Here is a 17380-nt window from a genome sequence, read left to right on the forward strand (position 1 = left end):
CCATAAACTAAATCATGGTACGCAATGTGAAAGGACATTTTCTAAGACCGGTAAGATTCCTGGGGAGCGTATCACATGGACTGGATTCCACAGCTTCTGTTGTCATCTTCCTGTTTTACTTTGAATAGTTGTGGAGGTCATGCAGATGAAATTAGTCTAATAGAAAGCATTCAGTGCAGCATTAGCAAACTAAAGAACGGCATGGAGTAGCTGCATTTTGAGCAGATGCTGAGAAGGTTGGTTATGCTTTATATTAGAAGACAGTATTGAATGAGAGCATGTGATGTGGATATTGCACATTACTTGGACACAAATAGGGAGGTGAAAAGTTGAAGAGAAAAGTGAGGTGTGGTTAAGGGGAATATAGATAGCAGCTGGAATGGAGGTTTTACAGGGTGGATGTGAAAAATATTAGTCAGAGAGGTAGAAGGTCCTGGAGTGTATTTGAGACATTGTTGTACTCTAGTCATTAAGTGAGTTTAGAGCTGGAATGAAGGAGAATTAAGATGATGGAACCAGAGTAAGAAAAGAGCAGCTCTGATAAGGGAAACTGCAATAGTCACAGTCATCAGACCTCTGATCTTCTTCCCCTGGTGTTTTTGTATATATGTATGTTTATGTAACATGTATACTCAAACTTCTCCTTGACCGGTTTGTTTTACACGCACCTTCTTGACTTTGGGTGTAGATTATAACCTTGTGATACAATGTCATGCACTTATTGGTGTATTTATTCATTTTAAAGTGATAAGCCTAATTTTGCACCATTGCTGGACTGAATATGTGTTCCCAGAGCTGGTAGATGTCACCAGGTTGAGAACTGCACATTCAAGGCCACAAAGTAGTGCAAGATAACAGTGATAGATAGTCGACATGAAAAGAAGTATAAGAAAAGGATTTGAAGTCCCGTTCTTAGCTACATCAAAGAGGTATGGAATATTCCACAAGTCAGAGAAAGTACAGACAAGACAGGCGTGAGGGAGTTTCTGTTTGGATGCTTTCATAAAAGTTGTTCAGTAATGTTGTAGAGTAAGTCAAGTGGGGATATTCAGTTCTGAGCTTTAGCTGTGCAATTACGTGTAATGTTTGAATCAAGAGGCTACAATAACTGCCTTTCTGCAAGGAGTAGAAGTGACTGTGTTGTTTATTGAGATTACAGTGGTGTGGCAGATTCAGTAGGTATTGATGACCTATCGTCAGCATATTAGATAGACTTTATCAGTCCACAGGATTGTGATCTGACACTGATGTGCTTATTAAACTGCTGTTTGACCTCATTACTTAAGATACCCCCTTAAGAATATTCTACTCCTAGAGGTATACTGTGGTATTCAGACTATAGAGATGCAGTGAGTGCATGGCAAAATGGTCCAGGTTTTGATATTGAGGTTTACATATTTTAAGCAACAGCTGTGATTTAGACCAAGATCGGTTGAAAAGGCAGTAACTATTGATGGTGGGAAACTGGTAATGTACTTGTGGACATAGTGATTTCATTTCAAGCTGCGACAAATGGTAAAGTGCAGTAGTGCATTGTCTGTAATGTAGCATATGCAGTTGCTGTTGACCTCATCAGCATGTGCATGCACTGCTGAGACCTGATCCAGAGTACTGAAAGGTCCAAAAGACCAAAAGTCTTCATGCATCAACATGTGCTTGTTTGTAGGTTCAGAAGATTGGATTTGAGCCATCTTCGGGTTTCTCTGATTGCCATGTAAAATATTGTATAGGGTACTAAGACTGACCTTTTAGCCTGTTGTAATGAATACATCATGAGAACAAATGAAGTGTGTGTTAGATGTAGAAAACATGGGAAGACTGGTAGTAAACCGAGCAAAGCTGGACTGATGGCTGTATGCTGAAGAACTGGCACTCCTGGATTAAAGTAAGTAGTTGGACTCTGTGCAGCATTTCAGGATGCTGTCATAGTAATCTATTGCCTAAAAAGGATCATCAGGGAGCGAGTAGATAAATAGCTAGGCTCCTGTCACTTTCATCCCTGTGAAGGTTATAGTTGTGATACTGTCGCGTGAGTTGTTTGATCCCCAAATGTCATTTCTTTGTCAGATAAATAGTTGTATGACTTTTTCAGTGCAGGACTTGCAGTCCCATTCAGTGAAGTTCTTTAACAGTATCACAGTTGAAAGAGATGGTGTAAATGAAGTCAGCATGGTCTGCCTTGGCTTTGTGTAGGATTTTTACACGTCACCACAAAAGATAAAATTAGGTGCTTAGCTGCAAGTTCCATGCTGCCTGACAGAAAGCAAAGGTTTGATTACAACTTGGAAGTGCATGAAGTCAGGAACCAGCAGTGCACCACTGCTATTTAGCATGTCTGTGAATTTAAAACATTCGGAGGAGACACTGGCATTATTTTGTGCATCACTGACATGAAACGATTCATTAGTCAGGATTGTAGTGAGTGGAGGGTATGCAATCTTCACTGAGGCCAAGCAAAGCAAACATCATAGGTTCATAGGTGTGTACTAGGCTAATGGCCCTGGGGCCTTTACAAGCCTAACCATAGGATTACCCTGGTATCGTGCCATCTGACCTTAGTTCCCAGTGCCTCTGTCGGGTAGAGCCACTGGAGTTATCCCCAGTGTAAATTTTCTATTTCCCATCCATTCATCAAGATTTCTCTTGAAGAGGGTCATCAAGGTGCTCTGCTTGATGTGTATGGGAAGTCTATTCCATAGCATGGGCAGTATGTTCTGTTGATTGTGGTAATGAGGTGGAGGTCTCTGGAGTGTGTAGTCCGGAGGGATTGGGATTTCTTTAAAAGCAGCATTTCTAACAGAGCTGGGTCATACATGGCTTTGTAAGTCAAGCAGAGATCAGCACTAAGTAGGCGATATGAGACAGACAGTAGTTGAAGTTTTTTGAGTCTGTCAATACATGACAAGTGTTTAAGGCCTAGGATCCTCTTTTTGAGGTACGTTTGTAGCCTCTCCAGATGTTGCAGGTGCCTAGTGAGGTACATGCCAAATGGGGCATTGTACTTGATGATTGGCCTAATGAGGGAAGAGTAGAGGGAGACAATGACCTCTTTCTTCCTGGATGCAAAACCCTTAGTAATGAGATGTGCCACATAGAAAGACTTTCTGATCACAGTGGCAATGTGGTGATCAAAAGAGAGGTTGCTGTCAACCTGTGTTCCCAGATCTCTTATAACACCTTCTGCGTTCAGTTGACTACCATCAATGTGGTAATTCATGGGAACCAGGTTTTTCCCAAAGGGGATAACGACACATTTTTTGGCATTGAGCTTAAGGCCATGGTTCTGACACCGGTCATTGGTCTCAGTGAGGCCATTCTGTAGGATGTCAGCATCACATGGGGAGTTAATAATAGCTCCCAACTTGCAATTGTCTGCAAACTTTGTCAGCCATATTCCCTTTGTGTTGGCCTGGACTTCAGAGACGTAGATACCAAACAGGAGAGGACCCAGGGCCGAACCCTGTGGGAGTCCACTCGTGACTAGTCTGCAGTCTGACTTGGAGTCAGCTACTTTCACAATGTGGTTTCTATCTGTGAGCCAGTTTGCAACCCACCTAGTGATATAGGGGTTGATGCCTAGCTTAGTGAGTTTTTCTGATTCCTGAGTGGGGAATGGTATCAAAGGCCTTGGCCCGATCAAGGTAGGCTGTATGAACCACCTTGCCTTTATCCACAGCTCTGGTGACTGACTCAAAGAAGTCGACCAAGTTGAGAAGGCATGATTTACCCTTCACAAAACCAAACTGTGTGGGATCCAGAGTTGTAGAGTCCCTATATCCTTGTTTATTAGATCCATGATGATGCGTTCCATAGCTTTGCATATCAGACTCATCAGGCTTATGGGGCAATAGTTCCCCAGGGTCTGTAGTCACTCCTCCTTTGTGGAGAGGGATGACTGTAGCAGTGCACCATTCGGTAGGGACAAAGCCTGAGGTTAGGCTGTGATTGAACAGGGTGCGCAGGTGAGGTGACAGTTCACTCTGTATTTCATGTGGAACACAGCCAGGGATATTGTCAGGTCCCATAGAAGCTGTATTCTTGACCTTGGACAGTGCTGTTTTAACCTGTGCAGCAGTAATACTGGGTGCCTGCCAATCTACTGGTATTGTTATTGGTCCTTTGGGGGGGGGGAGAGGGGTAAAGTTGGCACTGAATCTGTCGGCCAGTGTATTGGCAATATCTGTTGGTTTGGTATAGGAGGTACCATTGTGCAGTAGCTCAGAGCAAGTCTGGGTATTGCCATGGAGATTCTTTACATAACTATAGAAGGCCTTGTGGTTGTCTTTACTGTCTGCTGCAATTCTGTTTACATAGCTAGCTTTAGAGGATGTGATGAGAGATCTCAACTTTTTGTTGAGGCTGATAAGGGAGTTTTTCCAGTGTTGGGACTTCACCTTATTCCGCATCAGTTTCTTCCTTCTGTTGTAGAGTTTGTTTATGGCAGGGGACCACCAGATTGGCTTCCTTTTTTTGGAGGAGAGCATCTTGGTTCAATTGGGTATGGCAAGATCCATGCATTTGTGTATGTGTTCGTACAGTGCATTGGTGTATGATTTGGTAGTCATGCAATTATTCCCCATTTGTGTGGGTGCCGTGAAGTTAGCCACCTCTGTTTTTAGGAGCCCAAAGTTAGCTTTGGAGAAATTTTTCATGGTGATTACCTTTGCGGGGGGAGGGGGGAGAATGTGGATTTCCAAGGTGATTAGTTTGTGGTCGGATCTAACCAGGGAGGAGCTGACTATTGGTGTAGAGCAAAGATCGCCCATGTTAGTAATGACCAGGTCAAGGATGTTGCTACCTCTAGTGGGCGTAAGAACGAGCTGGTCCAGGGCATTGGAATTAATGGACTCTAGGAAACATTGGGCAAGTATACTGATACACGAGTAGTTTTCCCAATTAATGGAGGAGTAGTTGAAGGAGTGTTAGTTTGGACCCTAATATTCTCCAATGTGCTTAGGAACGTGGAGTGAGAGTCTTGTGACATGGTTGGGGACCAATAGCAGGCTACAACCTGAATCGCTGTCGTACCCAGTGTTAGCTGAATTTGAAGTATCTCTGATGCATTATGTTGGGCTACCAGTCTGGAGGTGTGCACATCCTTTATGAATATGGAAACACCACCGCCTTTGGAGCTTTGGTCCAAGTTCTGGAGCCGAAAGGTGTGGAAAGAGTTGCAGCCTGGTAGTGTAGGGGTGCTTTCTGCTGCCTTGAACCAGGTCTCTGTTACAGCACAAATGTCAATGTTCTCCATTTTAAAGAGTGCTTTGAGCGAGTGCATTTTGAGATTTAGACCTCTAGCATTGAGCAGCATGATGCTCAAATTGCATTTGTTTGTAGCTGTTCCAATGGTAATTTGGTCTTTGGAACACCACCTAAAAAAGGCACTATAGGGGGTGGCAAGAGCCTTGGCCAGTATCCAGAAGCCTAGGGGTGACAGATGCAGGCCATCTCTGGCAAAGCATCGAAGTTGATCAATCATGTCATCCCAGGCAGACAGATACTGGATCCCCTTAGAGTGACACCAGAAACTTAGCCAATTGTTGAAATCAATAATTTTTTGCTTGTACTGTGGTATCATTCTGGGTGATGGTAGGATGCTGCTCAGGGCTAGGGTCATACCTGCCTGGGCTACATAATCCGAGAGCTCCTCCATGTCTCTTTTCGTGTAGTCCAGGGAGGTATGTCTCAGGTCATTCACACTCACATGTACAATGACTGAGTCATATTTGTACCTGTTGTTGAGGGACCCGAGTGCATGTGTTATGTGGCAGATCCTGGCACCTGACAGGCAGCTGACTGTTACTTTCTCCTTATTCAACCTGGTGAGTGGGGCATGAGTGTGCCTCACTATCGAGTCACCTATGACTAGTGTGTTGGGCATGCTGTTTTGCCTTAGGGGCTTTGGTTTATTGGCACACTGTTTAGGAGAGTTGTGCGTCTTGTGATTAGTGTTGTGTTGTGGTGGTGAGTGCATTTCTGCCTTGGCGGTCTCTGCTGTTTGGGTAGATTTTTATTGAGAGCCTCCACAAAAGTGGGTGTATGGTTTGTGTTTTTATGTGAAGGCAGTGCTGGTGTGTGTTCTGGAGGGCTATGTGTTCCATGTAGTGTGGTGCAAGTGTTGACCTTCTCCTCTTGACCAGCTGTTCTGGTCTTGGCTGGAGAGTGCGTGGCTTCCAGTTTGGATATATAAGTGCAGCTCTCTCAAGTCTGAGTGTTGGGAAGTAAGAGGAGAGGGTTGTCAGTGTACATGAGGCAGTTGCTACATTGCCTCAGGATGCCCAAGTTCACCAGGTTAATAGGCGAAAGCACAAGGAACTGACTTTTAGACATGCCTAGAAGGGTGGGCATTAATAAGTACTGGAGTTGTTTCCTTGTAGAACATTTAGTGCTAATAGCACTTTTGTGTGTTACAATAATTGCTACAAGAAGTCTGGAAAAGTGCTAGACTAATAAGCTAGCAAATGTGCAGGAGCAGATCTAAGGGAAAAATTGAAGAGCAGACTTTGGCGCTGCTCAGAAGCTTACAAATAGTCCTGGATACAGTAAATCTGTGTCTGGACTAGACTAGTTACAGGAAAGGTGTGAAATGGCGCAAACGCAGGCTTTTAAACCAGAAAGTTGAAAGAGATGGAAAGACTGCCAAAATGGCCAATAAACTACAATTTCTGTGCCAGAATACACTCCTCTTATGGTAGATAGGCTGCCTAGTGCTTGCCACTCCCACTGATAAGCTAGAAGGCTTCCCTCCAACACAGGAAGGCTTGGGGGCTCAGAAGCTTACATACAGTCCTGGATACAGCAAATCTGTATCTGGACTAGACTAGTTACAGGAAAGATGGGAAAAGCGCAAACGCGGGCTTTTAGACCAGAAAGTTGAAAGAGATGGAAAACTGCTCAAACGGCCAATAAACTACAATTTCTGGGCCAGAGACCACTACTTTTGTGGTAGATAGCTACCTAGTGCTTACCACTCCCACTGATGAGCTAGAAGGCTTCCCTCCGACACAGAAAGGCTTGGGGGTGCTCAGAAGCTTACAAACAGTCCTGGATACAGCAAATCTTTATCTGGAATAGACTAGTTACAGGAAAGGCAGGAAACAAGCTTAGAATTTTTTTTTTTTTTTTTTGCAATTAAATTAACAAATGGGCAGACAGCAGGTAGAATTTAATTTAAAGAAGTGCATTATTTCTGTGTGCTGGGGGATGGAATCAGTTTGGGATAATGTGCAGGATAAAGTTAGAAGTGATAAAAAGGCATGAGGGAAAATATATGTTATTGTTTTTCATTTTTACCCATTCAGCACATTATAAGCTGGGTTATGCTGTGGTCAACAGAACAATTGACTCAAATGCATGCATTTTGTTTACCTGCAGATGTTTTCTGGTGTCCGTCAGCCATAATATTTCTGAGAGTTGCTTAGAAAAGATGTGCTAAACGAAGTTCATGGAGTATGTCTGGCTACAACCACATCATACTAATGTACCAGCCTTAAGGTGTGTTTGATTTTAATGTAAATAGAGACAGCTCCACCTTTTGTTCCTTCGTGTACAAGTTTGCATAGTAAGCTAGATAGAATCAAGAGAAACAGATGTTTTCCTTCCAAACTACATGATAATGGTAATGCTGCATTTGGAACATGCTACATATAGCTTTTAAAATTCTTCTGCAAAGTGAATTATAGTAAAAGACAAAATGTCACTGTTGAGCAACAGGTGACAGGCTCAATTGTTCAATGTTACTCAATGCTGGAAAATGTGGAATACCATAGCCATACAGTACATACTCAGTTACACTTTATTAATAGCAAATGTAAAAATATTTTGTAGCAAGACATCCCAGTTGTGTTGTACAAGTTACAGTAACAGCCAGCTTGTAACAGTGTTCTGCTATTTTTCAGAGCATAAAGGGTTACTGTGCTGTTCCTTCCAAGTTGTGCTTCCAGATCTTCCAAAGTTTTTCTTTCTTTCCCTTGGATTCTGTCGTAGCATTCCTCCCTAACTGCCCTTCCATACCTTGAACAGATTGTTCTTTTCCTGTGCTGCACTTAAAAACTAAGGGTATGATAAATTGTTTCAAATACATGGGAGGCAACAATGAACTGTAAGAGAAGTATGTTAAACATTTAAGGAATTAAAAGGGATGACATTGACAAATGCCTGGATCTGATCGGAGTTAGATGCAATGTAAGGAAAGGGATTTCTTTGTTTTTGCTTCTTTCTGCTGCCTGTCAGCTTCATTAGTTTGACTGATTGCCCTTTTTATTCACACATCATGCTCACTCTTCAATATGGTAGGGGTGAGACCCACCAGAAGGAGATTGTTATTAAAACTAGGAGTGTTTTGTTTCTTAACCCCCTTGGTTTCTCTGTATAAGAGCGTCCAGAAGAGTGTTAATTCCAAGCTGCTTCCTCGCTGCAGCACAGTGGCTGCATTGTAGGCTGGTATATCCATTGCGTTACCTGCTGCCACACCACCTAAGCCCTACCAGGTGGGAGCTGCAAAGCATCTGAGAACCATTTCCCTGCCTAGCAGCCCCATACACCCTTTCCTCTCAGACAGTATTTCTAGTGTCCAAGCCACTTACTGAACATGGGTTGGCTGGAGCATATTCAGTTCTTCCTATCTGCCATTGACTCTATAAGGAAAAACTGGTTTACAGTGAGAGCAATTGCATGAAAATAGTGCCCCAGGGGAGATGAATAATGGACCCGGGGTAGGTTGATCTCTGTGACAGGAAAAAGGTTAGCATTATTTGCATTATTTGAAGAAGGGCAGACAATCACTTCGAAAGAGTAATCCTTGTCTTCTGTCAGGGACTCCATTTTTGAGTAGGAGCAAGATAATTATCTTTTACTCAGTGTCCTGCTATTTGTTGCTACTAGTCTCCCAGAAAGCATTTACAATGAGCAATACTTCACCACCCGTGTTGTGCTTGAATTCAGGAGAGCATCCACACTGATGAGCAGTCTACTGAAAGATAAAAACATTCATGATGATCACAGCAGCCCCTGGCATCCCAAGTGAAGATTATCTAACTAGAATGCACTAACATGTGAAGCTACTTTGTTTCAAAAATTAATTTTTTTTATCATATATATATATATATATAGAGAGAGAGAGAGAGAGAGAGAGCATGTGTGTGTGCATGTGTGTGTGTGTGTGTGTGTGTGTGTGTGTGTGTGTGTGTGTGTGTGTGTGTGTGTGTCAGTGTCATATAGAGTTGTAAGTGCAGCTGCATTCATTAGTGCAAGGGAGCAGTAGTGGATCTTACAGGTAAGAGGTGTGAAACTGTATGCCTTGGGTACTGGACCCCATATTGGGTAAATTTTTTTGCTGTTTCTCAGTAGTGGATCTTACAGGTAGGAGGTGTAAAACTGCATACATTGGGTACTGGACCCCATTATTTGGTCAATTTGTTTGTTTTCCAGTAGTGGATCTTACAGTTAGGAGGTGTAAAACTGTATACCGTGGATACTGGACTACATTATTGGGTCAATGTGTTTGTTTCCCAGTACCATCAGCCTTGAGAATGTAATTGCTTATATGGTGTTCTGTATTGTTCTGGTTATTTCTGAATGATTTGTTTCCTAGCTCCATTGCATTGTCTTGTTTTTAGTATAATTTTGTTTATGTTTTTATATTGAGAGAACCTTAAACACTGAGAAGGGTAGTGAAATCTGGCAGACTATGTACTTAATAAACTCTGTCACACTGGCTGTGTTTCTCGTAGCCTTCACTTAAATGATGTGTGACACTGAGCCAGTCACTTAACCAGACTAGACTAATATCCTGGGTCACTCCTGAAAACAAGTTCCCTTGTGGGCATAATTATTAATTTTAATATACATATGAATAAGTAGATGATGTGCTGTGATATTACGACAGACAATTAGAATGTGTGTTCTTAGTTCTTATTATGGGTCTCGTTTACCTTCATGGGAAAACAGTACTTTTCCAGTTGATTTTTTTGGTAATAAGATTGCAACTTTATTTTTTTCTGAAAAAGGAAGACAGCCTTTATATTCCTTGATCAGACATTATGATTGTGTTTTATTTTGCAGGGCTGACCAAGCTCTCAGTACACTGGCCATGAGAAAATTCTGCGAAGACAAAGTTTCTGCATATTTCCAGCCATCTCAGAGCAGGTGAGTGATGACATATGCCATCTTCAAGGACAAAGTTTGAACACCAGTGAATGCAGATATCTGCCAGCTGCATGCACTTTGACAGCTTTTCCAGCATCTTTTATCAGAGCTCATAAACCAAACCGTATTCTTCAAAGGTGCATCTCTTGTGAATAAAGCTTGTAATTAATGCTGATATTGTTGTCTTTAAGTGCATATGTAAAGGACAGAGTAAATTATTACACTTTCTTCTGTCAAAACAAATGGAATTAGTTAACAGTACTTCCATTATCTCATACCAGTGACCTATTATCCCCACCCTTACAACGACGACCGCCATGATAAGCAAACACTAGTAAATTGATAGGCACTAGGTTCAAGTTTTTTAGAGTAATTTAATTTGTTTTTGTTTTTAGTGATGCATTGTCCTTAATTTTCCTTTTCTTTCGCCTAGGTATATCTCATATTTTGGTGGACTGTTATCAGGAGCAATCAAAATGAACAGTAGCCCTTTGTTTCTTCACCATGTCTTAATTCCAGTGATTGCAAACTTTGAATTTAATGCAGGTAAAAGTTTCATAGTTATACATGTACAGACTATAGCGTATGAACTTGACTCCTTTGTGCCACTGAAAAAATTGGTCTAATTCCAAAAGACTTGCTGTCAGTGTAAGTGACCACTTACAATGACAGTAGGTCATTTGGAATCTGGCCGCTGATGTAAACTTGTTTATAGATAGGTTTTACACTGAAGTAGGTCACTTAAACTGAGAGCAACTCTTTTGGAATCTGGTTCTATATGTTTAATGGATAATGGTTAACAGCTGTTCAGATTAATAAATTATAGGCTTTGACCAGTGATAGTTGAACAGTACATTAGAACAGTGCTTATTATCAGACACTGTTGGCATGTGCTTTTGAAATTCAAGTTAAACTTCCTCTTTTTCTTTGCTGGTTTAGAAAGGCCTGACTTTGTCAGATCTGCCCCATCATTTGTAAAGGGCATTTATGTGTCACACCAATGGCTGCACTGGTTAGAGGGCAAAACTGACACACTCATTACTTAACAATTTCATTTCATGCACCAGTCAACACAGCAAGTGTGAATAGTCTGGCAGAATAAACCTAATATTTATTTTTAATACTATTAACGTTTTGGATAGTTCTTTAATGTGTTACCACCATAGATTCTGGAAACTTCTTTTTCACAACATCTTCTATCATATCTCTCAACTGTCCCTGATTTTGGCTCAACATTTTGCTCTTTTCCGTCTAAAACTGGTAATTTTGTGAGGTAAGGTAGTGTATTACACTTAACAGCTTCAGTTGTGCACTTATTTCACTTCACAAAATGCATGTTATTTCACATTATCTTCTTCGTCTCAGGTTAATAATATTACTATTTTAATATGAATCCTTGATTCTCCCTGATTATTGCTGCATTCGTCCCTGATTCTGGAGGTAAGACACTGAGAAGTATGTCCCCTACAAAAAATTTTAATGGCGTTCTGGCACCTCAGAGGAAGGCACTTAGCCAAGGTACCAGGACGCCATTAAAATGTTTGCATTATTTGTTGCTCCATTTATTTGACATTCTTTAGGTATGTCTCCTACACAAGATAGTTGCCTATTTTTAGATCTTGATTTTTGGCAGTTTGCCTTAATGTTAACATTTTAAGGTTTCAGAATTTTTACAAGATGAACTTTTGAGAAGCTCGTATGGAAATACGAAAGTGCTGTACCCGTGCATGAGTTAAGTGGAACTGTAGTGTTGATGAAGCCTTGCTGTAGATTTATACAACACACCATTTTGGTGATTTACTATAGTTGTTCATAACTTTTTGCATGTGATAGCCATTATCAGATCATAATCAGGTTGTGGTGGCATTTCAGCTGGCATTTTGTAAGTGTCACGTACTTTGCTCCAAGGAAATTGTCTACTACATTTTTGTTTGGTGGGGGGGGGGGAATAGCTGTGAAAATGCACAGACATTACTTGTTTCTGTATATATTGAAGCATAGCTTTTGCTAAACTACCTGTACTCAGCTTCTAAAAATAGGATGTTTCATTTTCTAAACCTTTTCTCGTATTTATTCTCTTAGTTATGAATTTCCATGTTAATATTGGATGTGGTTTGAAAACTTGTCTTTGTCTTAAGATAATTTGCCTTGGGGAAAATGTGTTTAAAATATGGGAGTCTAGCTTTAAATATTGAATATGAATTTTCAGTTGTTTTGGTGTAGACTAATTGTGTACCCCAAACTTGTTTATCAGATGCAGTTCAAGGTAACACAGCATTACTTGAATTGGATGCTTCCTTGACTCAGAAGGATTAAGGCGTTACACCTGTTATCTATGAGTCCCTTCTTTCACCTCAACCAGTTACATGTTTTTACAGTGAAATGGCAGATGTCTTGTACTGGCAATGCCACCTGCTTTGCAGCCTCCTTGCTGCTTTCATGCTTTGCTTGCGTGCCCTTAGTTCTTTTGCCGTTAACATATCCGCTTCCTTTCCAGCATTCCTCTTCGTTTTTTAACTCTTCACCTGAATACTTATTTTCCAGGAGGATTGCTGTGTATCAAATGTAAGACATACTGTTAATAATTTGTTCAAACTCGCTAGGTATCTTCAGTTCCTTTCCATCACTTCCCTTATATATTATCTCTAATGAGCTTCTTATCGTATTCAGAAACATACACTTTTCCTTCTGTACCCTGTGTAATGTAACTTATAAAGAAATTAAAAACACACACTTACAACATTAAACATTGAGGTACCTCACTAGAAACTATGTCTTCTTTAGGATGGTCTCTATTTACTGTTTCATTTTGTGATCTTTAACACAGTTATCGTTTTAACCAGCGAGTAACATGCACATTTTAAAGATAAAAGTTTTTAGTCACTTTTTTTTTTACCTGAACATAATCTAATGTTCACCATTGATACTAGTGTTTAAAATGGTGTCTTGACATGTTTGTTGCATGGTCTTTTACAGGCTACCGCCCATTCCTGAAGATTTATCAGTCAATGCAGTTGGTCTACACCTCAGGAATCTAGTGAGTCTTTTTTTTATTTGCTACCCGTTTAATTTGTGGATAGTAAATAACAGCATGTGCACGATACTTGAATACTGCATTTTTAGTTTGTATATTTTTGTCAACACAGATGTGACGTATATGCTATTTGCTAAGTAAGAACAATGCATAATTGCTGTGTTAGTCTTGTTTGTGTATGTTGTACACTGAATCCCACCCCATGAAATATTACTTTCTTTGTATGTCTCAATCTCACGCTGCATAGAACTCGGAGGCGGATTAATAGTCTTTTTGCCTTCAGTTTAGTCTTAAGTCTAGAAGACAAAACTGAATCATACAGGAATATGAGAGGATGCACAGGTTAGTGGTATGAAAAGCATGTCATTGATGTTCTTCGTATTTCACTGTTGCAGTCATTACATTTGGGTAATTTGCTGGTAGGTTGCCCTCAGTCGGCCTGAATAACAAAGTCTTGGGTCCTGCGTCGGTTGCTGTCTCCTCTTCCATGACGTCAGGTCGTCAGGGGTAGAAAACATGCAGCCGATGCCATTTTATTCAGTCTTTCTTGCCGCACGGTGCCCGAAGCAGAAGCAGTTCTCAAGTGCCGGTCGGCCGACTACTGAAATTTTCATATTCGAGTTTCAGAACCGAAGTCTTCAAACTAAAGCTAAGTACCCCATTGGGGAAACCTTTTCTTGCTCCTTACCGATGTCAGTAAAAGTTAATAATTACATTACTTGTGGGAAGCAAATACCTCATAAGGATTTTCATTTGTACTATATTCCTTGCCTAGGCCCTGATCACTATGTGCCTTGTTGTCAGTTTTGTGCTAGATTTAACCAACGCGCTATTAAGCGTCTGTATATTTTTGCTTCTAAATATTTTGTTTCAAGATTTAATTATCCTGAAATGTCATCGGTTAGCAGTCCGACTACCGGAGTTCACAAAAAAGCAAAGAAAAAGACAGAGACAGACTGTCGAGGTCCAAAACCGACAACGAAGCTTCTCCTAAGCCAGTTGCTGGTACTCAGTGAGGCGCTTTTGCAGCCCCTGATACCCGCTACTTTTGAGTCGCAGGCCTCTACGGAGACCCATTTGGAGTCCGGTATGCTGCAAGATTTTCAGAGTATTGAACCCGTGGATGTCTCTCCCTTGGATGGGTCTGGAGCCGCTGAGCAGGCACTGGCTTCTGAGGGTGTTTTCAGGCCTCAACATTTTTATATTAAACCAATGGCAGCAACAAAAACAAGATCAAAAACATCTTCTATGTCTAAAAAAATGATGCATCGCCACATGCTCAGGCCCCTGTGCCTAAAAAACAGAAGATCAAAATGGCTGAGGATTTAATTAAATTGTTCAGGGGTTCCCAACCCCCCCGTTAAGAGGCCTAGGCAAGGCACTGATTATGAATCCTCAGATCAGGTTTCTATTTTTTCTGTTCCTCTTCTGATCAGGAATTTTCTATTCCACCCTATGAGGATTCTGATGCAGAGGAATCCATCCCATCTGCATCTCCTCCTGAGGATTACTCTTTTGGAGAGACTTTGCATACTTTAAGGGAACATTTTCACTGGGAGAGTCAGGACTTCTCTGAATCAAACAAGAGGCTTAGGGATTTCCTTCTTCCTCAGCATAGGCCTTTGGCAATGCCTCTTGTATTAGACATTGTTGATGATGTGTTTTCGGAATCAAGCATGGCTCCCGATTCCCTGCCTCCGGCTCCTAGTAAGCCAGACAAATATTACAGGGTTCCTGACTCCCACAAATTTCTATTCAAACATCCTGCAGCTGATCCTGAGACTATTTCTCAGGGTCCCAAGGGTGTAAAGGCCTCTACAGCCAAAAATCCTACCCCCTCTGATAGAGATTCAGGGTACTGGATAGATGGGGAAAGAAGGTTTATACATCTGCAACCTTGGCAAATCAGGGCCTTATACTGCCAGTTTCATATGCTTAAATATCAACAGCATTTTATGGGCTTACTGAAACAGAAAATCATGTTGATTTCTGATTGTGTGGAAAATAAAGAGTTACAGGAATTATTGCATTCAGCAGAACAGGTTGTTAAGCATACTTTGCAATGTGGTTTTGATTCCTTGGAGGCCTCTTGTACTGCCGCCGTTACTGGATCTGTGATTAGAAGGCATGCCTGGCTCAAGGAGCAAAATCTGCCTAATCATGTTAAAGCTAAATTGTTGGATGCACCTTTGCAGCATGATATGCTGTTTGGTAATAAGGCAGAAGAGGTTTTAAAGAAAATGGAAGACAAAGCTAAATCTATGCAAACAGTAAAAGATTTCTTGCAAGTGCAGCCACCCAGGTTCAGTAGACATTGGCCTACTAAAAATTGGTCCTTTCCTGTGTCCAACAGAGCCACTCAAGACAAATCCAGGCACTCAAAAGGCTCCAGATACCAATCACAGGGATCGTACAGGTCAAAGCAATGGGATACCTCCACCTCCAAATCTGGAAGAAACAAAGCACAACCCTACAGTAAGCAGTCTCAATGACTTTCCTCTACCATCACCAAGCACTTATCTTTTGGCAGCCCCCTTGGGGGGGGGACTAGCACTTCATGCTCAAAATTGGCAGTTAATTACCCAGGACAAGTGGGTATTAAACATATTATCCCAGGGGTACAGATTTCATTTCCATACTTTGCCAGTTCCAGACGGATGACCGGATCTGCCACAAAACCAGTGGGTAGAGGCCCAGAAACAAGTCATGTCCCTCATGGATATGGGGGCTATTCAACCGGTACCAGAAAAGGAAAAAGGACAAGGTTTTTATTCAAGACTTTTCTTGGTACCAAGAAAAGACAATTCATGGCATCCAATACTGGACTTATCAATTTTGAGCATGTTCCTGGACATTCCAAAATTCAAAATGCTGACTTTACAACAACTACTGCCTATGCTAGGCAGGAATGCTTGGTTAGCAACTCTAGACTTAAAAGAGGCATACTTGCATATCCCAATAAGGGAATCATGCAGAAGATACCTCCGTTTCAAAGCAGGTTTTTTGCATTACCAATTCTCTGCACTGCCCTTTGGCTTATCTACTGCACCCAGGGTCTTTACAAAGTGCCTGGCACCAGTAATTGCATTCTGCAGACAAAGAAGCATACAAATTTATCCTTATCTGGATGACTGTCTCATTGAAGCAGAGGATAAGGACACTATTCTTCAACATCTGGGGTTTGTAAAAAGGCTTCTAACATGCCTAGGGTACACAGTAAACGAAAAGAAATCCCAACTGGTACCCTCTCAAATAATTACATTCCTGTGTGCAAGCTTGAATACAACTGCCCAGATGGCTTACCTCACGCCAGACAAAGGCAACTGGCAACATACTTCAAACAAATGGCAACAAAAACCCAGTTATCTGCAAGACAAATTCTGCAGGCTCATGGCATCCTGCTTTCTACTAATTCCATATGCGATACTGCATATGAGGAAACTTCAATGGTACCTAAAAAGTTTATGGATTCAACATTGTCACAGTCTGGAAACAATGATTCCTCTCATTCCTTGCCTACAACAGGAGTTTCTTTGGTGGGCAGAGACATGTCACCAAAACAAGGGACTGTCATTCACTCTACCCCCTGCCACCCAAACCCTAACTACAGACGCATCAGACTATGCTTGGGGGGGGGCCCACCTGGCAGGGAGATGCATTCAGGGCAAATGGAGCCCAAACCAAATGCATCTGCATATCAACCAAAAAGAGATGCTAGCTGTTCAGAATGCTCTGACAGCCTTCAAGGACTTAACTTCATCCAGGACAACTACTGATAAAGATGGACAACACCACAGTTATGTGGTACATAAACAAGCAGGGGGGGGTACACATTCCTACCCCCTTTGCAGACTAGCCATGGCCTTGTGGAACACAGCCTTGACTTACCAAATACATCTTCAAGCTCAATTCCTGTCAGGAAAGCAAAATACTCTGGCAGAAGACCTAAGCAGAAATCTTATGGACCCGCACGAATGGAAACTGGATCCACAAATCTTCAGCATGTTAACACAGAAATGGGGGAGCCCAGACATAGATCTATTTGCCTCTCCCCAAAATTATCAGTTGGACAAATTCTGCACAAGAACTCATCACAAAAAAGCATGGAAAGTGGATGCCCTGTCCTTCAGCTGGAAAAACCTATCAGTCTATGCCTTTCCCCCTCTGCCTCTTCTCTCCAAGGTCTTACTGAAAGTCAGA

The 17380-nt window shown here is 41.5% G+C and overlaps 1 protein-coding gene across 4 annotated transcripts in view; it reads left to right on the top strand.

Moving 5' to 3' along the window:
- Window positions 1-17380, top strand: part of TNS2 (tensin 2) — a 1145004-nt gene that overhangs the window by 966334 nt on the left and 161290 nt on the right. For all 4 annotated transcript variants that reach the window (XM_044083852.1, XM_044083850.1, XM_044083851.1 and 1 more), the window contains 3 exons: window positions 10063-10146; window positions 10580-10692; window positions 13123-13183. In XM_044083852.1, the coding sequence (XP_043939787.1) occupies window positions 10063-10146; window positions 10580-10692; window positions 13123-13183 (258 nt within the window). The remainder of the gene's footprint in view (window positions 1-10062; window positions 10147-10579; window positions 10693-13122; window positions 13184-17380) is intronic.

The sequence above is a fragment of the Protopterus annectens genome, chromosome 9.part0 (genome assembly GCF_019279795.1).
Source record: "Protopterus annectens isolate FY-2018-M chromosome 9.part0, PAN1.0, whole genome shotgun sequence".
Lineage (NCBI taxonomy): Eukaryota > Metazoa > Chordata > Ceratodontiformes > Protopteridae > Protopterus > Protopterus annectens.